Source organism: Sylvia atricapilla, chromosome 1, assembly GCF_009819655.1.
Source record: "Sylvia atricapilla isolate bSylAtr1 chromosome 1, bSylAtr1.pri, whole genome shotgun sequence".
NCBI lineage: Eukaryota > Metazoa > Chordata > Aves > Passeriformes > Sylviidae > Sylvia > Sylvia atricapilla.
This window is the reverse complement of record NC_089140.1, coordinates 96940676-96963370: the sequence shown is the minus strand read 5'-3', so window position 1 is coordinate 96963370 and position 22695 is coordinate 96940676. Positions and strand designations below refer to the sequence as shown.

The window sequence follows — 22695 nt, the reverse complement described above, 5'->3', positions numbered from 1 at the left end:
TTCTTGGCTATCACACTGCCGGTCGTTTTCCAACAATATTTCTCTTCAAATTATCAGAACATTTTTGTATTCCTCTAATTGTGACATTAACTATTCCAAGTGTTTCATGGCAATACCACTGGGGTAAAACCACAACCCCAGTATTCTAAATCAATAACACTCAAGCTGAAGTGGAGACCCTGATGAAATGAGGTTCACTATTATTAAGGGGTTCTTTCATTAATCTGCTCATAATTTCTCTTAATCAGATGCTTCATTTTGGTTATTTCTACAAAGATATAACAACTCCACATATAACTAAATCACTGGAGATTAAGTAGTTTTAGTAAATTGTATTCCATAATATAAAATTCTCTTAAAATTGGTTATAATATTTAAAATTACATGTTACTGAGTAACTATGAGGAGAATAATGGAGGCAGAGAATAACGAAGAATAAACCATTCTACCTATAAATTTTCTTGGTTGCCTTTTTTTTATGTAATAGATGTGATGATACATTATCACTACGTACATTTTAATGTTTTGTGAATAACCCTTTCTTGCAAATTCCTTTCCTGAATATGTTATTACAAGATTTATGAGCTTTGTGTATCATGTAGAACATTTCCACCAGGTCAAGGCTTCATTTCACAAATTGATTGTTGAAAAACAAAGTACCGAATGGACCAATACAGTGTATTACAGTGTATTATATAAAGTCTTTCCTTACTATATTATTATAGTCTGATTCATACATTTCTAGACACCAGAAGGGCAGAAAGAAGAATCATTGGATATTTCCTGAGTGTTGTATACAAATACAAAAAAAGAGTATTGTCTTTTGTTGTAATTCACTCTTTGCAAATCTGAATTCCTTCTACAGTTGAAGTTAACTTCTCCAGAATTGTTCTATTTTTAATGGCATATAATAGAATTAATCTTTGATTACTTGTAAACGCAATCCCAACTTTCCTTCACAGCTGATTTTTGACCTGATTACTTGTGGTCTGTACAATCATTAGGACATGAACTATTTTGCTCTCTGTAGCATCTCATCCTTCTCAGTTGGGTCTCAGCTGCTTCCCAGACTTAGAAGCAAAGATACAGCATCATGTAAGTGTCTGTTCCAAAGTGCCATCTGTCTGGTGCTCTGAAGTTGGTTTACTGCATCTGGCAGTGCTTCTGCTTTTCCTGGGCTATGCCTTGTTCTCACCTTGTAGAGCTCGAATCTCAGTAGCTGGCTTTGCGGAGAGATGAGCATTACATTCAGTAGGGTCATCTCCATGATATATTTTAAACAGCTACTGCTCAGAGTGCACATCTGCTCTATGGCCAAAGGCAAATTGATGAAACATGCAAAGCATCATAACCAGTAACTCCTACATCTCCTATCCCCTTTTGATATGCACTGGCTGACTCCAGTGATATACACTGCTGTTAGAGTACCAAGGAGCATTGACCTTTTACAAGTCTTACCAATTTCTTTATACATTAAAGCCCCTGATTTTTTATCTTTTATTTTGATTTGGTTTGTATTAGCTTTCTCAAAGTTCTGTAAGCTTCAAATTAATATGAATGAAGAAAATAAAATACTATTTAGACCATATGCATCATTAGACTGTATTCATGTCTGTAGGGAAGAGATTTGCACTGTAACTGGTAGACAACCTAGTCACCTCTCTAGAATGGTCCCTGAGGTCAGTGTTCCAAAGTAAGGTTGTATGCTGCACCAATCCAAACTTTTTATTGTCCAAACTTTCTTCTTGGTTTGGAAATATACCTTTAAAAGCATTCTGAGGTGCCCTCACAGTGTTTCTTATATGCCTTGTTAATTTTCCTTTCATCTTTGTTTTGACTTTGTCTAGACTGACCACTGACTACAAGTTTCATGTCCTACTGTGTAATAGCATAAATATTTTTTGTTTATAAATCCAAATGGGTTCAAATTTTTAGGACAAAACCAGTTAGAATACAACTAGTATTTCAGAAAGACTTTCTTACATCTCCTCCAGTATTTTACCTTCTGTAGTATGGGATCGTCTTGTCTCTTATTTAATCTACAAGCAGAGGTGTCATCTGTGACAGCAAAATAACGCCCATACCATCTTTATAGATCTAGCCTGAAGAAAAAATGAGAGAATTGTCCTGTCTTCCTCCCATTAGAGGCAAAAGAAAAGAAACTGTATAAAGAAAAATAGTTTTCCTAATCTTGGAATTGGAAAAGCCAAGCTCAAAGAAGTATCAAAATATTAGCTCAGTGTTGTGAGGCCATAGATGTGATAAATTAATTTAAACCTGCATTCTCTAACACTGCTGTCTTGCTTTAATGACCTTAGGTAGCAGTTTTAGAAGGTACCACATTTCTATCCAGAAAAAGAATTTTGAGGTTTGTTACTACATGGAATTTTATCAACTTATGCAATAGCTGTTGTAATTTGCAACAGAGCAACCATGAATGACAGTAGCCCAGAGCTGTTTATGCATCTGCATTATAAGAACTAACAGAAGCACCTGGAGAAATATGATGGACTGGCAGCACATCTCAACATGTGTCTGTTTAACAGAGGATAAAATGAATGAGATGAAAATAGTATCACCGAGAACATGGAGAATCTTCTCAAAAACAAAGAACCAGTATTAGGAATTGAGTTCCTAGCATCTTTATCCCAACTAACCTCTGTTGTAAATCATTAGGAAATGTCTTTCAAGACTGCGGCAGCACTGATACTAATGTGTACAATTTCAAATGCATTCATAAGATTAAAAAGGAATTGGAACCTTGCATAGATAAAAATACAGAGTCAGCATACATAAACAAATTGTAGAAAAGATACATTAACTCTTAAATCCAGGCAAAAAGTATCTTTTATTAAACAAGTAGATTAGATTATTTAATTATTTCAAATCAGATGTTAGTAAAATTCATATATATAGACTTCACAGCCTCCATAAAAACACACATATTTGCTTTCATTAAAATAATACCTGAGTTTAAACTTTTTGACTCAACAGTGCTTTAAAGCGGAGACTTCAAATCAGTTAAATTGATTGTTCTGTTGTCAGATGCATGCCTTTTGCCTTCCCTGTTAAAATGTGGAATATTCTGATGAAGCCTGCAGAAATCAATTTCCTACATTGGAGACTCATTAAGAGTTTTGAAGCAAAGTGCTTCATAGCTTTTCAGTCTAGCTGGTGTGCATCAATCTTGAATCATGAGATAATGTAATATTTGCAATAGTTTATTCTTCCAGCTGCAGAGAACCTGTGGAATTTGCAGTATTTTGTGGCAGGTTCTGTTCTGTGTGCACAGCACACCCCCTCTGACATCCACATGCTGAGATGGGTGAAGGTCAGCTGAGGTCAGGCTGAGATGGGCTTGACATGATGCATAGTGGAGGAACTGGGGGCAGAAGTAAAATAGGAAGAGCAAACCAAAGAGTATCAGACAACAGCGGAAGGAACAGAAGATTAGGAGCAGAAAGGGTGATTAACAGGGCAGATGTGAATAGGGATGCAATTCTCAACCATACATGTAAGACTGTATTTTAAATTAAATTTGGGTCCACCAAAAAGTTGTGAGTGTCACTTCTTCTGACAGCATATGAGAAGTTTGATTTTTGCAACCACAAACTTATACAGATTTGGTAGCAAGAGGCAAGAGGAGAGCTTACCTGTAAGTCCATCATACAATTCCTCCACAATTTGAATATTATATTTTTTCCCTGTCCTCAGTGGAGAATAAATTCTGAAATTCTGTATCACTTTTTCCACCCCAAATGGCTGTCTTTCTGCCAATAGCAATATGTTTTCCAAGAGTAAGGGAGGAGGAGAAGGCAGACTTAATGTTTCTGAATGATGTATCTGACTAAACTGATCAATATCTCCATCTATACTGAATAAAATCAATTTATATATATATATATATATATATATATAAAATTGAAAGAAATAAAGCAAGTGGTTTTTTTGTATCAAGGGACTTCCTAACCTCCAGTCTGTGATCTTACAAGGCAGCTGTCCAGTGTAACTCAGTTTTTTCTTGAAAGCATATGAGTTATTTCCATGGAAGAACAGTTTGAAAAGAAAATTTAAAATTTTCATTTCTTAAAATTAAATTTGACATCTGGGAATAAGGTTCCAGGTTTTGGACTATATGAAAAATGAATTATTCAGGTGCTTACAGGAGCAGTATTTTTATTTGATGTAGTTTTAACCTTCTTTCACTGAGAACTTGCCTTCCCGAATAGCCATCAAATATTCTAAGTTTACTTTCTTTTCTATTTTTTTATGTTTAATGCATAAAAGCTTTCAATGAGGTTTAGATCATATTTAGATATTTACACACAGAGAGGAAATAAAAAAAGCTTAATTAAAAATACATAATTGATTCTCTCACCAACAATGTTTAGAATTGTACTGTAGTAACACAAGCAACAAATTTTTAGAATAAGTATTTTAGTAATAATTACAATAATGCATTCTTCTAAAAATAACAATGTATTTAAGCAGATTCAGGGAGTGACAAGAGGTGAAGGTTTCAATTACATACAGCTAGATACTTGGGACTTGGAACAGGCAAAGCAGAAAGATGCAAAGTATGAATGGCATGCATGCTACATGATTATATCCCGTAGGAGCCCTAAATTATGGCTACATCTGTAGCCATAATTGTAACATCAGCAACTTAACCTTTTATGCTTGTATCAAATTCAAAGTGGAAATTTTATTTGAAAGTTGGGTCTCAAAAAGTATTTTTTTCCCCTTAGCAAAAGAGAGTGAAGAATTGCATTTGATGCTGTTTCCTCTGCTGTGGAGATGTTAAGTAGACTGAAAGGATATAAAGTCGGTGTTTTTTTTTATTGTTTGGTTGTTTCCTTTAATGGATAAACCCATTTTTCTTTAGTGGAGTTGACAATTCAAAGAGCTTTGAACTAGTGGGTCCTCGGAAATGAGTCACTTCATGGGGACTGTTTCATTCTAAACTTTGAGCACCATATTGAACCTTCCTCTAATCCAGACCTTAAATTATTTACATTTTTGCTGTAACAAAGTGGCAGCCAGGAACCACAAAGATACTATTTCAATGTACATGAGCTATTACATTGTCTTGTGCAAAATGAAAATGGGAAAAGAATACTGAGTGATATATAACAGTTTTGTAAAGACAAGATCTTTCATATTTCTTCTACCAGTTTAAAAATTCCAGGCAAATGACAAATTGTACAGCATTCTGATGCTATTAGGTTCTGCAAAATAAGGAAATACTAATATTGTTTCTCCATAGATTTAGAATCAGTATTCCAGATAATTCAAACTCATAACTGCGTATATTTTTTTATGTCCTTCATTCTCAAATTGAATGTGTTTTCTAAATTGATATGAGCAATGAATTTATTTTATGACATATTTATTATGACCTGGAATTACTTGTTTTCATTCATAAAGTCTGTGAGAATTTTTTTGTCAGATGCAGATGTTTTGGTGGTTTAGCATGAATGTGAGGAGGATTTTTCTTTCTTAAGGAAGTTATAGCATGGATTGATAGCTTGGCTGACAAATAGGAGCATTGTCCATGCCTCTGGCGAGCCCAGACTTAAAGATCTCAAGTGGCTCAGCCCTTTTCATTTCTGGCTGGAGAAGATAACAGAGCTCTGAGGAGTGGCCCAGGTTGGCCAGGCCCCACAGCTCCCCCTGTGGGGTTAGCCAGCCCTGGGTCTGGCCATGTCTCCAGGCCGCCATCGGCTGCTGGGAGTGGGGATGGAGACTGCAACTGAGATCCCTGACTGCCCAAGCTCTCCAAGCTGCTCCAGTCAGTGTGAGATTCTTCCCCTCTCCTTCCCCCATTGGCTTGGCTGGCACAGCCTTGAAGTCCGCCACTGTTGGAGAAAAGACCTGGCAAGATTTAACTCTTTCTTGGCACAAAGAGCCCTAACCTTTTTCTCAGTGAGAGACACAGCCAAACTAGAGATATGTAAAGGGACAATATGAAGATATCTAAGTCAGTAAATGAAAAGTGACTTCCTAAGTGGGGGAAGATGACAAGTTCCCTGAGTCCTAGGCTGAAATCTCTTGGGGGTTTTCATGACAGACTATAATATGAATATGCCAGAATAATCCTTTAAATCGTAGACAATATGAATTGGGGAGATGATTTGTGCAAAGGTATCAGTGATTTACTGAATGAATATTGAATTAGAAGTTGGGATTTAATGGTCCCATGAGAAGTTAGAACATAGAGAGAGGAGAAAAAGCCCTTGTGCCAGCAGAAGTAGGAAGACATTTCTGTTCCTTGAGTTGAAGAATCCTTTGCCTTGAAGTTGTTTATATTTAAAAGTACCACCCCAATATATATGTGACTCTACCACCCATATTTGTGGTCACAGGAAAGGCTACGTGGTATGGGAAGTTCCACAAGTGCAGAAGTTTCCTGCGTGGTCTGCATTTGTGGGAGTTGGAAGCCATAAGTAAACTGTTTCTCTTGTGGAAAGTTACCACACAATAGAAGAGACTTCTCTTTCTCAAAGACTGAATGAAAGACAGTTTTATAAATGGTAATGACCTGGAGTTCTGAGTTTTGCCTCTTTACATTGTTTGTAGAAAATGAACAGATGTGTAGTGGGAGAAAAGGTTGGTTTAGAAATTAATTTGTAGTTTTCTTGGTTTTTTTTTTTCCCCTTTTCCTTTGCTTCTCTCAGTGTGTGTTAATAAAATCTGTTTATCTTAAGTTGGGGCCTGTTATGCCTTTTTTCTTCCAAAATCTTATCTCCCAGTTAGCAAACAAAATTCAGTGAACATGAAACTGCCACAAGATGGGAAAACCCATTTTCCCAGGTCTTTAATTCAATTAAGAAATCAACTAAGGAAATTAAATTATAAATTTTGATTCTTTCAATATTATTCTATATTTTTTATTTAATTAGAAAGTTTCTTAACTAAGTTGCTGACCTTTTTGAAATCTTCCACCTACAGGTTTTTTCAAACTGAGAAATACATTTATGAAAAATGATTTTGTTTGAGATTTCTAAAATTTAAAAATGCAGATTGATTTTGAGTGGGCATTTAATAAGATACTACTGTCTCATTTGCATGCATATGTCTCTAAAAAGTTCTTATCATCCCTGATTTTCCATTTTCTGATGTTCAATAGAACTTAGAAGCAAATGTAAGGAGATGGTGAAAGGTGAATATTTATGAATTTGAATAACATAACAGAAGGAGAGTTACCGTGTTGTTTTAGTTGCTTACCACAGTATAATTGTGTTTGTCCTCTCTCTTAAATTGAAAGACAAACAAATTATCTGCTTTGGTCAAAGAGCTGCTGAAACTACTGCCTGCTTGTCTGCATTTACCCCCTCTCCTAAGAAATTTTCACTTAAAGCATTCAAAGTTGCTAAACTCTTCATGTTAGTGATTTAATGTCAGCACAAAAGTAAATTTCAATACTAGAAAAAAAGATTTAATAATCTAGTAATTCAAGTCCTTTTATATTTTTTTTCATTGTGACTGACAATACTGTAATATCCATAGGCCTGGAAAAGTTCAGTATATGAGGATATTTTTATGCTATCCTGATTGCCTTCAATATCAGCAGTATATATATTATTATCTACTTATCTGAAAGGTTCTTTTTCTAACATAATATTCTTTTGGATTTTGTGTCCACACTAAATATCCACCCCCGCAAGCACTGGCATTTTGACATGGTTCTATAAATGTTCCAACAGGAAAAACTGGACATATGATTTCATGGGCAAGATGCATCCTTTCTATGTCAATCTATAATTTAGAAATTATTAGGTCACTAGCGAAATGAGAGTTTAGCTAAATCACTAATAGTTTTTAAGGCAACAAAAAATTAGATTTCAATATTTGAATCTATAATTTTTTTTTTCTTAATCTTCTTAATGATGGCAATAACATATTTTTTTAATAGTGTTGAATTAATATGTACAGCAGAGATAACCAGCGTATTAGTCTGAAACCTAACCTGAAGTATTGGATGATTTTCTTAAGTATAGACTGTCATCATGAATGTTCTTGAAGAGAGTTGTTGATCTTTCCTGAAATTGTTCTGTCACTAAACAGACACACTATTTGTAGAACGATTATTAAGATTACTAATTTGTAATTAAGATTACTAATTTGTAATTAAGCAGCAAAGTGTTTTACTGGGGTTAGTAAATATCATCATTTTGGAATGAGATTTTACAGAAGTTTTTAAAGAACCATAAAAGTTGTGAAACATTTATAAAAGAAATACACTTCTTTTTATACATCATTTAAAATTTCAACTTTTCTGAATGCATGACTTTATGCTGAGCAGTATAAATGCATATCATGGCCGAGATTAGCTGATAGTCTTCAGAAAGATTTTTAAAACATTTTCTGCAGTCAACTGTGCATTTTCTGGTTCTTAAAGATTGCTCAAAAGATAATTTGTCATGACAGTTTCTGTGTCAGCAGCTCTTTTCTTTATTCCTGAGAGCTTTAATTAAATCTTTTAGCTGTGCTTATCACTTCATAGCACATATTTCAGTAATGTTTTATTCTGGAAACCAGAATAATAATTTTTTTCTAGTTTTCACATAGCAATGTGAAGAATTTTTATTATATAGCTTCTTTCAACATTTCCAAAGAGTTAGAGCTTACATTACACACACTTTTTTTTAAGGTAGCATGTTTGTCATCCATCAGTTCCACACTTGAAAGCCTTCTGCTGTGCTTTGCATTTACTGTCACTTGCAAAAAAATACTAATGTATGTTACTCATTTTTCTTTCAAAGAAATTCCTGAGATGCTTTTAAGGAACAAAATTTTGTCTGCTTGCCCACACTGGAGGTGTGTTTAAAAACACAGAAGCAAAAAAAAAGCATAGACAATTTTTGAAGCCTCATTACAGATCTGCAGGGACCACCATTCAAATTTTATGATAATTCTCATTCAACAAAACCTAAAATTTTGGGGAAATTCCCCAGAGTGAAGCATAATTCCATCACAGCAGTAGATGCACTGAAGTTCAGTAAAACTTTCTTTATTTTTGTAATCACTAGACTAAGCATGAGCAAATCATACAATCAACATTTAGAAGCTGAGGAAATAACTGATTTTCAATATTTAAGCAAAACTCTTTACTTGACACACACAGATCACTTTTTGATTATATGGTGTTTCATTTTAGAAACCAATTCACAAATATATATATTGCACTGCAGGTTCAAATAGAGAAGTTTAAAGTCTTCAGAAGCACACGAACTTTTATGGTTTGATATCTAAATGAAAGGTTAATATTTCTATCCAGACCTAATCTACCAAATAGCTTACAATCTGTTTAAAATATATGACATCAGAATAATTAAAAAATTAACTTGTATATTCGAAACAAATAGATGCAATAGAAAAAAGAGAACGTGGAAAGTAGTATAAAAGAGGAACGTTAATTAGAAAGTGATGTATGGCCAAATACTGGGATTTATAAGCAATAATGCACTTTGCAGAAGGGCCTGGAAACCTATAGTTTGAATGATTAATTATTTTCATAAGTTTTTAAAATATTTACTTCCATATTCTAGAGTCATGTCCCTTTTAAAGAGGCTAGGTAAAGCTGGTTTCGTAAGATACGAAAAATGAAATATCTTTGTTTAAGATGAAGGGAAAGTGTCCAGTAAGAGAAGCAATATTGTGAAATGGGTGCCAAATAGGCTGAGTTGGGTGAAACTGGAGCACATGGCAAAAGTTACAAAAGTTGTGATGCTTCCAGTTTTATGTATTTTCATAAGGCAAAGTTTTGTCGTAGCCCAATGCTAAATTAATCAATTTTAATTCTCAAGTGACAATTTATGGAGCTGTTATTTCAAAACCTTTCTAAGGCTATTTTTGATCTCAAAAAAAAAAAAAAAAAAAAGAAATTAAATACATTACAATTATCTGAATTACTTAAATTCATCATTATTAACAAGAAATTTAGCATTGATTGCAGTGAAGTATAAGGGTGATAATAGCCCAGTCTTCCAAAGGAGAAACTGTCATTTCACTTTATCCTTGAAATCACAATACAGGCAAAATTCCACTGGGTTTTACTGGACAGAGCAAAATTGCAATCTGAAATCAAAAAAGACTGAACTTTATGTTTTCTTACACTGCATTTTGAGACATTGGTAGCACTTCAAAGTAAAAGAGAAACCCATCCTTGTAAATCTGAATCCTTGTCCCTGGTCAGTGAGGATATGTGTCTTAAATTCAGTTGGATGAAAAAAAAACAGCAGAAGCAAAAAGTTCTCTGAGTTCCAGCAGACTTCATTCCACATTTACAATTCTTCTGATGCCAATTCAGTTATGGGTCTGGAAAAACCCACTTGGTTTCAGATGCTGGTCTGAATGCTCAAGAGTTCCTAATGAGTGCAACAGAACAATATCACACAAAGTTCCATCTAAACTCGTGTCCTCTTTCTGGGATGAAAAATGTAGCTCCTTGCAAGACTAAGAACAAAGCAGGCATCCCAGGAGTACCATGCAAGATTCCAGGAAAATCAAAATCAAGAACTCCTGAGTCAGAGGTGGTATCATTTAAGCTTTTTCTTCTACTAGACTGTTCAGTTGCTTTTTGCTCCCTTATAAAGCTTTTATAACAGCTTACTACAAGTGGTATTAAGACTCATGTTCTCTCAAAATTTATTCAGTATTGATAGAGGTTGTGACCTGTTCCTATTCACCTCACCATATGCACCCTGAAGTTTGCTTAGTCACCTCTGCTGTTCAGGCCACACCAGATATGTGTTAAACATGCCTATATGCTTCTGCAAACCTTTTCTTGGTTTGGCATGATTTCTTGTCATGTAGAGTAAATATTGTGTTCAGTATTCATCATGTGGTCATTTTATTGGATTAATATAGTAGCATAAATATTGTGTGCCCCACTTATTTTCTAGCAGTTCACTTTTATTTTTTTTTTGTACTTTACCTTTCCAGAGCATTGTTACAGTATCTTATCACTTTCCAAATTCTGCATAATGATCAACATTGTTCTTTCAAAGAAGAGAGCAACATGTTCTCTACTGAAAAAGCAATGAGATGACTAAAAAAAGCTATTAGTTTTATAAGTGGGATATTTCAGAAGTTTTGAACTTCAACTCCTGCTAATTAAGATTATAAGTAATCTACTTGTCTATAACTAATCAGAAGATCAGAAGTTAGGTATTTCCGTATGATTTTTCTTCTTTTTTTGAATGCTGACAGTCTGATTCCTTTCACTGAATTGATCTCACTGGCACTTCACTGATCTCAAACTATCATCTTTAGAAATCCTGAATGATGGCATGCAAAACTGTTTCTTGAAAGGATGGTCTGTCAACATGGGTCTGTGAGAATTTTTGGGGCTTTTAGGCTTGTGTTTATTATTACCTGCAAAATATTTGGCACATATTTTTTCATTTGTGTAGTCGTGCTTCAGCTGTGTTCCAAAATTTAGAAAATGAATAGAGAAAAGCAGATCCAGTGTTAGCAGCCTTGGATTCATAGATGAAATCTGGTTTTCCCCCAGACATAAGATTTAATAAGTAAAACAGCATCTCACACTTGGAGAATGGACATGTATTCCTCTTAGAGGCACTTTAAGTGCTTCACTCTGCAGATGCAGGTGACACTTTCACTAAGGAGTTTCCTTCCCTTCCCAGTGCAGTTGCACTTGTCATAAAAAAAATTTCCAAGTGATAGTTGTGCCAAACTAAAAGACTACAAAGTTAAAGTTGAGCTAAGATTATTCATATTCTTTGCATGTTGTTTCTAAATTCCAAGGTTATAAAGGGGGAGGGGGAGTGCTTAAGAAAAACTAGAAATTCTTACTAACAATAAGTTAGTAAGTTAATTTCTAGTTCTTAGAAATTCTGAGTAATAATAAAAGGGTTTTTCCACAGAAATTATTGGTGTATGCTCAAGTTTTGTATTAGTTTTGTGAATATAGCTCTACAAATGTTAGAGATACATCAATGTTGAGCTGTCAGTGGTGTTTCTCTCACATTTTTCAGGGGAAAAAATATATTTCTCCCATCAGGTTTGGGAATAATTAAATGTTTTGTTCATACCTCGTCTAATTCAGAGGTAAATTAACTCATACACATACACGTGTTTGTTACAAACAAGTCTCTATTTTCACGTATGATTGTATTATATTTAATTTTCTATCTAATATAACTTGAAAGAGATGAGCTGCTTTGCTTTACCAAAATGGCAAAGCCACTCATTATTGCAGTCTCATAGTGAATAATTCTAATACTCTTTGTGCATCAGTTTATGCAGTTAATGTAATTATAGTGGCACAAACCCAATCAAATCCAGCACATACAAGATATGAGGAGAATTCAGAACCGCATGATGAAACAACTAGCTTGCTTGGTTTAACTTTTTGTGGTCTTTGAATTTAGCGTAGCTCATATATGTGCCTCTGAATTCTGCATGTTCTATGGATCTTCTGTATCTTCTGTAAAATGCTGTAAAAATTCCTAAAATCTAAAAAAATCTACCATGCAGACAATATTCTCAAACTGTTTTTGATATTTCTGATCCCAATAGAATGATGTTCACTCTAAGTCCCCTGCTGTGATCCATAATTATCAGGAAATAAAGAGATTACATTGAATCCTCTATACCTGGTTTAAAAATATAGCAGAAAGCTGGATTCTGCTTATAGTCAGAGAAGACCTTCATAGCACATCAGTCCAGTATTCTGTTAATTTTAATGACATAAATATAACTATAATTTTTTTTATTATTATCTATTGTTTTGAAAAGTAGCTATTTACCAGCATCCGAAGAATAGTTTGAAAAATTTAATCTTTGGAAGTAGAAAAAAAAATTAGAGATCTGATAAAACAAGGAATTGCAAAGAAACAGACAGCAAATTATAGCAGTAACAAAATTAATCTATCAAAAAAAAGAGAAAAAATAGAAGCTTTCTGTATTGTTACTGAAAGAATGTTCAAGATATAATATCTTTTCTATCATTAAAAGTTATAAGTAAAATTGCAAAGGATGTGAAATTAAACTACATACAATTAGAGCTACCAATATTCCTTGTTAATATATATATGTTTGGGTTGGTTTTTTTTTTACCTTTTAAGTATAAGTGTGCAATAAACCAACAGTGGTGCATGCTCCAGCTGCTGAATGGGTTGAGTGAAGGTATTGGGTGTTCGGCAAGGAAAAAATCTTTGACTATTCCCCTCACAGACAAAGAGCTGAGAGGGATGTGAATGAGATTTGCAGAATTGTGAAGAGAGGAGGTGAGCTGAGCATGGCACTGTTGTTGGCCAAACATAAGAAATAGATGTCACTGAAGCCTGCGTGAGAGCAAGGATAACAGAAGAAGCAAACTGAGGCAGCAGTTTGCACAGCCTTTAGCATGGAAAGGGGCAGAAGGTGGAGATGGGAAAGTACAGGACAGTCAGTCTCACTTCGACACCTGAAAAGGTAACAGCTAAGCCTGGAAAGCATTTCCAAGCATACTGAGGACAGTAAGTGGATTTTCTGGATCCTGAATTTACTATCTGAATTGCTGGGCCACAGGACAATGAGAGAATCCTGAATTTTACTAAGCAGGAACAGATCCTCAGACATTCCTGATTCAATGGTCCTGGATGCTAGAGGAGTACCAGAAAACAAGATGGTAGAAACACAATAATTTCATAATGAATTTTGTCCTGGCACTGTCATAATCCAGAGACACTAAAATTAGACTTTTCAAAAGAGTGTGTACATAACAGGTCAACTTATCCTGAAATGCGTTGGGAAATTGGTGCATCAATAATGTAATTGAGATATGAAAATTTTCAGATATCCTTTCTTACCAAAAATAAAAAAATCCTCCCCAAACTTTGAAAAGATATATGAAAAGATACCAGATATATGAATAGTACTTGGCAAACACCAATTTGTTTTCCTGACACATTGCTAAATAGATAAAACAATGCTACAAAAAATGGACAAGAGGAAAAAAATAAGCATGCTCTGTATCTTATCTACTTATGTTTTACATCACCTTTCACTGCTTTTGTCTTTGTCAGCATTACTGCCATTTTGGCATCAGAGCTTTCCCCCTGCTGTTTGCATACATAAGATAATTTTGCTGGTTCTGAGAGCCCTTGTACTTTTTTATCAGACATGGAAAGTCCTAAGATAATGAAACTCTCATGTCACCAGATTACCATCACCATTTGTTGCTTTTCACTCTCCCACGATTTCAGCAGTCAAAACTTTACTAGCCACAGAACTGGAGATTAGTGCTTTGTGATATTTGAGAGCTGAGGTTCCAAATTCCAGTTACATGATTTTCTAGCTGCATGGTATCTCTAACAGCTGGTGAGATAGTAGCTGCTATCACGTCAGAATTTGAAGCTGGGAGGAATGGCAGGGAGCAGAATGACTAATTGTAATGCACATATTCACGTTCTATCTCGAGCTTTGGAAGTTTTGAAAGAAATGCTTTCACTGTTGCAAAGCTGGTAATCACAGCGCAGCAGTTGTGCACGGCATTTGTTCCTACTCCAGCCGGTTCAGGAGATACCAGACTAAAATACTGTCAAAGATGAGCAGTGTTTTGGGCAATGATCCAAGGCAGAACATGGTCTATGGCATAACTCTCCAGTGCTTCCCAGAACTCTCATATAATTTTCATTCAATGACTATAACTAAGAGGCATAATATTTAATGATACCGCAATATACTCAGCAATTTTTTCAAGAATTAAATTATATATTTTCTTGAGTGTAGATGGGTTTTTTTCCTTATTTTGAGGAGAACTTGATTTTCAAGCTAAATATTAGCATGGTGTAGTGTTTTCATTGTGAAAAGTACAAAGAACCTCCCCAATACAATTCTGAAAATACCTAATTTAGTTTCATGACATATTTGGACAGAAAATAGAAAGCGTCCTATACGCTTGGACATGAGGAGGAAAGTTAATATCTGCTTCAGAGTTGTATACCTTTCATACGTGGAAGAAGTAAGAGGAAAGCAATGAAGATACATGCTTAAAATGACCTTTAAAATAAAAGCTCTCCTTTTCTAAAATTGTTAATTCTCAGATATTCACATATTTTTGCTCATAATAGCTCTGCATAAAAATATCTTTCTTCAGTTATAATGTTTTAGATATTATAACTTTTAGCTATTGTAACTTTTACCTGTTCAGAATTCTTAAATTTTAACAGTTAAAAGTTAATTTTTAAAAGTTAAAAATTCTGAAAGGATAAAAGGAACTAAATTGAAGCTGGCAACCATGTAATTGCTGGGAAAGGAAATGATCATGATTTTTATTTGCCTGGAGATCATGTAGGTGGAGATACTATGGTGGCAAGTGAATCTTAATGTATGTTAAAAAATGAATGAGAAAAGGGCTTGTGCCAAGTGTACTTTCTTAGCCTTTCTTCAATTCTTAAAAAAAATTGCTCAGAGAAAATATTCTATGCAAATCACACTTCTTAAAACAGAAAGGAATATATATTTTATTTATAACTTCTTTGTAGGACCAGAAGAGCTATTCCTGTGTTCAAAATCAGAACGCATTTTAAAAAATAAATATTAAAAGCACTTAAATATTAAAGCATGTTATACAAGTGAGACTTCTTGTATCTACTTACAAGTCCTAAAACAGCCACATATAATATCTGCATCCTTCAATATTCCTGTTATCTCTTTTTCCATTTTTACTTTCAAATGTATTTAAATTTTGAGTGCTTGCAATACAAATGTAAAGTTTGGAATAATGAGAAAGTGTTTTGAATGATGAGAAAAATGGCAAAATCAGTTTATATTTAGCCTAAATGTATGCTTAGCAAGAGCAAAAATGTTGAAACATGCTTTCTTTTCAAACATAAAGAAATTTTCTGATATTGTAATATGCAAGGAATTGAATAATCACTGGCAAAATTATATGAGTGATAAATGGAGAGGGACATAGGAGAAAAAAGCATTTTCAGACAAACTTCCTTAATACTTTCACTGTAAAAGCAGATGATATTGATATTCTGGCTCACTCCAGTAGGTTCAAAGTATTCTAGAAACAAAAGGTAGAAAGGCCATTCCTCCCTTATTGCTATCACTCCCCTAAAAGTGCAGGTTTTACTTCTTGTATTCATTCTTTTGGAGAGAATGGATGGAATTTTTCTCCTATCAGGTAGTTGAAAAGAAAAGTCACCTTATTTGGCCATCCCATAGCCTGCCATGGTCATATTCTAAAATACTATAACTGAAGAAAGATATTATTATGCAAAGCTATTATGAGCAAAAATATGTGAATATCTGAGAATTAACAATTTTAGAAAAGGAGAGCTTTTATTTTAAAGGTCATTTTAAGGCTTAGTATGTGTCAGATTATATGTCAGAACAGTGAAATAATTATGTTATAGATGGGAATAATTCTTCTTTTAGAAAACCACAGTTAACAAGACCTGAGTTTATGAAAGACTGTTCAGAGGAATCCTTTCCTATGAAGTAGCCACTGAGTTTTACTTATCCTTTACCATTCTGAAGCTTCTTACAGTGGGTAACTTATTCAAAATTTCGGCACAGCTACTGTGATACAGAGGCAAAGTTCAATACCAAAAGTTTTATCAAAGTATTCATTTTCTCATATTCTATTTTAGGGAAAATACTACAATTAATTTTATAGCCAATTTCAGTGGTACCTAATTGTAAAACGCTACCCAGATATGTACTTGGGAAATTTATTATGACTTAAATTTTGAAGTTAAAAGGAGTTATAATTATATAGGAAAACACAAACATTTTTTTAAGGAAAATAAAAGCATAATTTTTCATGAGCTCAATAAATAAAAATAATTTAATGAGAAATATAGAAAAAGATGGCTTGTGGTCTTGTAGATCTCAAAGGAAATACAATATTTAGGATTTAAAGAAAAAGTTATGCTGTTTGAGAGCACATATAGTAGTTTTAGAGAATGGATTGGCATAGTGAGTGAGTTTATAATGGGTTTGATTAATTTCTCCAGTGTAAAAATATGAAACCTAATTCAATATCCATATGTTCACTCATGATCTTTCACAGTCCCCTAATGCTAAATGACAAATATGTTTTAATTAAAGCAGAAGCTGACATAAATCCATGTTCTATAACTTGGGCATTAGTCTGTTATTCCACTCAGAATATTAATTATTTTATTATAAATAAATGTCTAAAATTGTGGTTTAGCTTATAGCAGTAGATCCTAACTCAAGCTTATAGTGGTTTCCTTTCTTAACTTGGATTTGGTTTCATACCAGAGATCACTTCCTTCTGTATTCACACATGAAAGTAGCTTAGCGTAGCACCACTGTTGAGACAGTAAATGACAGATTGAAGTGGTTCTGAACTGAAATTCATTATTAATTATTGCTAAGTGAATTCTCATCTTTTATATTTAAAAATTACATATCCAGGATATTAGTAATTTGGTCTAAATTATTTGATCAAAACGTTTCTGACACAAATATTTGAGATTTTAATGGTAAGGACTCATTTTCATTCTTATTTCATTTTCTGTTTCAAACTCATGACACAGTATATGTCTTTTAGAAAGGCACATAAGATATTGAAGAGTATTCCTTTGAGAAGAGAACAGTTCTGTATCTTCCACAGGAATCCTGAAATAGGAATTGGAACCTTGGTAGGGTTGAGCTAGTGTGGCAAAATTCAGCCTGTGTAAGGGGCATATGGAATCTGAAAATACTCAAAAGAGAGATAATGTGTTTTACAAATACCTTCCATCATGTTTTTGGAAATTTGGAAATTAATGAAATTTTGGCTTTTCAAGAATAAATATCCTTAAAGGAGAGAAATATTTCATACATCTTCATTACTCTTTCTTCTCCACATCTACAGATGGATATTTATCAGAATATAGTCACCTTATATTTCTTGCTGTATTCTCTTTACCGCTGCTACATTAGTCCCTTACTACTTTCCTTTAATCTGTACTGCTGAGAAATACACACATCTGTCCTTAGGAAGTCATCATTGATTAAAGCAAACAACATCCTTGTAATGTCTCTCTGTAGAATCATTACACCAAATTGCGTGAGGATTAAATAAGATGACAATAATAATTTAAGTATCATGTGTAGCTACCTTAAAATAGTTCTATCTAGCTCTTCCATCTAATTAAGATTTGGAAAGAATCCTACCTTCCATTAATACTTACTGTGCACTTGCACTAAAAAAGAGATCAATTTAAACAGCAGTGATTAAAAAAATATTCTGTGGAGAAATGCATGCACAAACTATATTAATTTAGCTCTAAATTAGTGATGCTAAACAACAAAAGCAAGGAAATGCACAGTGAAGCGGGAAATGTACCATATGTTATTGTATACCTGGGCATGATGGGGAGAATCTCTTAATGGCTTTCTTAATGTTTCTGTTATACCAGATATTGGTGGACATATGGTATGCTGCTTTTTTATATGCTTGTGTCTTTTTATGATTTTGTTAGCAGACTTTGATAGCATTTTCTATTGTCTGTTTTAGGAAGAGGACTTTAAAATGTTTTGCTTATTTATCTGGAGTTTGAAACCCATGCACTTTATTTTGCTTATTAATTTCTACCCAATTTTTTAAATGTTCTTTAAGAGCAGGTGCTTATTACTTTTATTTTTAAGCTTTACATAGTCTTAGTCCCTGTTTGGCAGTAATTTGGAATACAGTTGAGTAGCCCTTGCACATGCAGATGGGTTTTGACTCACTGTCAGAGCTGGCCAAACAGATGGCTAAAGCAACAGCAGCAGCTGCAGAGCTCACCAGGCTTTGCACAACCAGGATTGTACAACCATAGAACCACAGAATTATAGAATCCTTTAGGCTGGAAAACACCTTCAAGATCATTAAGTTCACCAGTTAACCCAGCACCACTAAACCATGTCCCTAAGTGCCATATCTGCACATCTTTTGAATAGCTCCAGAGATGATGACTCAGCTACTTCCCTGGGCAGCTGGTTTCAGTGCTTGACAACTCTTTTATTGAAGAAATTTTTCTTAATATCCAATCTAAACCTTCGCTGGCACAACTTGAGGCCATTTTCTCCTGTCTTTTTCTTGTTACTTGAGCATTCGTGCAACTGTCTCCTTCCCTGTCTGCCCCAAGGAACCTCAACCAGTTCCTGCTGGCAGCAAAGTTCCCCATTTCACTTGGCTCCTTAATGCCCGTCCAGCTGAGGAACAAAATGCAACTTCTTGCAACATCATTTCCTGGATACCACGTGCTTTCAAGGTTGGCTGATGCAGAATACCAAAGGGAAAGGTTTCCTTATTTTTTTTATGGCCCAATCTTCACAAATGTTCACATTTAAATAGGTTGTTCATTGCTTCTATCATATGGAATACACACATTGAAGTCACAGAAGTCCAAAACTAGTTGGAGGAAATATATCATGTAACAGAGAACAGCAACTGGGCCCTATCCTTTTGACATACATGCTTCCTTCTCCGGTTATATCCTGGCTAAAATTCCCTTCATTAAAGCAATGATCTCAAGGCTTCTTACTGGAGGTCTTGGAAGACTGTTTAAACCAGTGTGGAAATATAAGTACATTTTATTTATAAAAGTGAATAGACACTTTTAAGTCTTATAAGACATTACAGATCAGGGTAGTCTTTTAAGTAAGATTCAGTAATTTCTGGCAAGCGTGAGTACTTTTGTCAAAATATCCAGAGCTCACCATTCTAATACTCATAACAGCAGTTTTGGTAGCAGCTCATTATATGTGTAGTTGCATTAGATTAAACATGAAATAAGATGCATAATGAAAGTTTCCTAACTTTTTATAGATGTCAAAAACCTTACATGATATCTAGCAATAGCAGACTAATTGTTTCTCAAATGTTTAAATAAGAAATATTTTAAAATTAAATAACTTGATTTGTCCTGAAAATTTACCATGGCTATTCCCATGGTTACATCATTATTATTCCCAGAGTTCCCATTATTTACACCTAATATTATTTCATATATTTTAATTTGTTTACTTTAAATTTAATTCAAAACTTTTTTCAGTTGTGAGTTTCGGGAATTCTAATTTTAGTTTAGATTAATATATCTTTTATTAGCAAATGAATGGGAAAGGACAGAACTCTGAGTAATATTGCACAGGTATTTTAATAAGGAGTTGCTCATAGAACTTATACAAAATTTTTTATAAGGCAACTCATTATTGGAAATCATTAAATGAAAGTAATTAAAAAGGAAATAGCCATCTCTTTCAAAAGGCTTCCAGTAAAACTCAGTAACAGCAACAAAGTTGCTGCACATCCTAGTCTTGTGTATCCAGCAGAGTGAAGAACTTGCCAGCTTATTGATTCATACTTACGTAGGGCTTGGCAATCAGTCTGCATCTGGAATAATTAGTGGGGATGTTAATCAGTAGAGAGGAGCATCATGGGGTCCCTGGCACTGTAAACAATTACACTGCTATGCCAACTCAAAGGCTTTTACACTTTGGCAGCTTAAATGCTTTTGACATGTGACACTGTTTTCACTAAGAACATTGTTGTTTTATAAATAGTAGGCAGGTTAGATTCGATGTGTGTGCACAGTGGCATGACTGACCTGTCCACATTGCCAGGGAATAGGTTTACAAATGGATTACAGTTGCGAAGAAGTAAATCATCACAGTGGTAAAAAGGCTACATTTTGGTAAATAGTCTGAAGTTCCTTGACATTTTATTCAGACTTTATTCACAAGACTATTGGGGTCCCAGAATCAAGAGTAAATTCCCTTTTCTGAAAACCTGTTCAAGACACATAAAGAGGACAAGCAACACAGCAATTGCACTATAACTTTTTGTAGGACTTGAATTGAAAGTGCAGAGATGAAATAGAGGGAATTGGAGATGTATGTCCTTAAGATTAAAGCACGACAAATTAACTATGGATGGGGAAAAAGCTATTAACCTACAGAAATAGTTTAGATCTGACATTACCTTCTCACTCTTATATGTAGTCTTCTTGAGTCAGTTTGCAGTGTAGCTACTTTGAGTATACTTAAGATCCTAAATTTTGATAAATCTCTATTAAACCTCTACTAAACCTCTGTGCAAGGCTACTGTGTGTTCACTGTGCTCTGAACACCCCAGACTGTAATAGCCGGTTTCTGGGCACCCAGTTTGAGTGGATGTTCTTGTTCTGCTGCACATCATTACTAGGAATGCAATTTATCAACTCAAAAATTGTAAAAACTAATATATGTTTAACATAGTTATGTTTCAATGATAAATTTTATAGTGTTTATAGCATCTCCTTGTTGTTACTAATTTAATATAAAGACATTATACTAAACTAGTGGCTAGAATTCTGTCAAATGAGGAGTTTGAAACCTCTTTGATCTTTTTCACTATTCCCCAATTTCCCTTCTTGCCATAAAAAGATTAATGAGTTGAAAGTAAGTACTTTAAATGTATCTTGAATATCAATAGGACTGAAGTTCAGAACTGCCAATCAATGAAGAATGGCTCCTAGTCATCAAAAGTGTAGTTTGCTTCTCACTGTGAAAGACAACTCCAAGTAACTGCTCTGAAACCCTATACTTCTTCATGTCTTATTAAGGAATCAGCTGAAAAAGTATCCAATGTATACAATACAGAAAGATTTTCTCATCCAAATTCTAATGTCTTCTATTGAAATCTTTTTCTTAGAACAAATTTGAGCTGTAACTGTTTAAACTCGAACTGACTTTTCTGTTTTGTGTTGTGGTCACATTATTTTAAAAATTCCATTTCAGAGTAAAGAAGGTGAAGAAGGTGAACACAGGATTTGGGACCAGACAAAGTTCCTTGTCTGCTGTTGGAGATTCTACCATGACAGTGAATGAAGATATGGGAGATCACCAAAAAGCCCTGTGGCATCAAGGCTAACAGCAAAGAGGAGAGGCAAATATTGTTCATAAAGACATACATGAAAATTTACTTGAAGAAGAGTCATATACATATAGGAATACTGTATGCATTGTTTCTATGTATTCCTGATTTTTATAACAACCAAGGGAAATATACCAGAGTCGGGGTGCACCTATTTAGAAGTTATGTTGGCCGTTGCCATTCCTTTCCAGTTGTTCTAACCATTCTCTTCTAAAGGAAAAAGGTGGACTTCCATTAAATTGTACCATGTTTTACCTCTGGGAAAAAGGACTTAAGAATGTGCATGGTATGTGAGAGATGTTTGTATTCTGTCCTGGGAACACATTGAGTCTGAAATGGAAGTCAGTGGTTTGTTTCTTGATTTGTTTGTGTGTTTTGCATTCATGCAGCAGTGGAAAAAAATATCTGCATCTCAGTGCCCCCAGTTCTACCAGGGTGATGTGTGCATGACACTTTTCTTTCATTAAAAAAAAAGAAGAAAAGAAAATTAATTTTAAATACCCAAATATTATCACATACACAATTAGATTAAAGAAATATCCTTTCCTTATGTGTTTCTTCTACTCATCATATAATAAAATTAATGTGTCTCAAATTTATGTTATTGTCTACATATCACATTTTTATTTAAATTTTACTTTATTAATTGTCCATGTAAAAAAAAAATGTAAATGTCACTTAGGAAGTAACATAAATATGTTAAGATAAACTGGAAAAGCAGATATTGAGAATTTTAGAAAATTTCCAATTTATAAAAACATCAGCAACTATCAGCCATCAAGTGAGACATAAATTATAATTTTGTTTGCCATGTGCAA

At 34.1% G+C, this 22695-nt stretch overlaps 1 protein-coding gene across 2 annotated transcripts in view; it reads left to right on the top strand.

Annotated features, from left to right (window-relative positions):
* CCDC102B (coiled-coil domain containing 102B) overlaps positions 1–22363 on the top strand; it is a 136811-nt gene extending 114448 nt beyond the window's left edge. For both annotated transcript variants that reach the window (XM_066328408.1, XM_066328393.1), the window contains one exon: positions 21742–22363. In XM_066328408.1, coding sequence (XP_066184505.1) covers positions 21742–21831 — 90 coding nt within the window. In that variant the 3' untranslated portion in view covers positions 21832–22363. The remainder of the gene's footprint in view (positions 1–21741) is intronic.
* Positions 22364–22695: the final 332 nt, after the last annotated feature.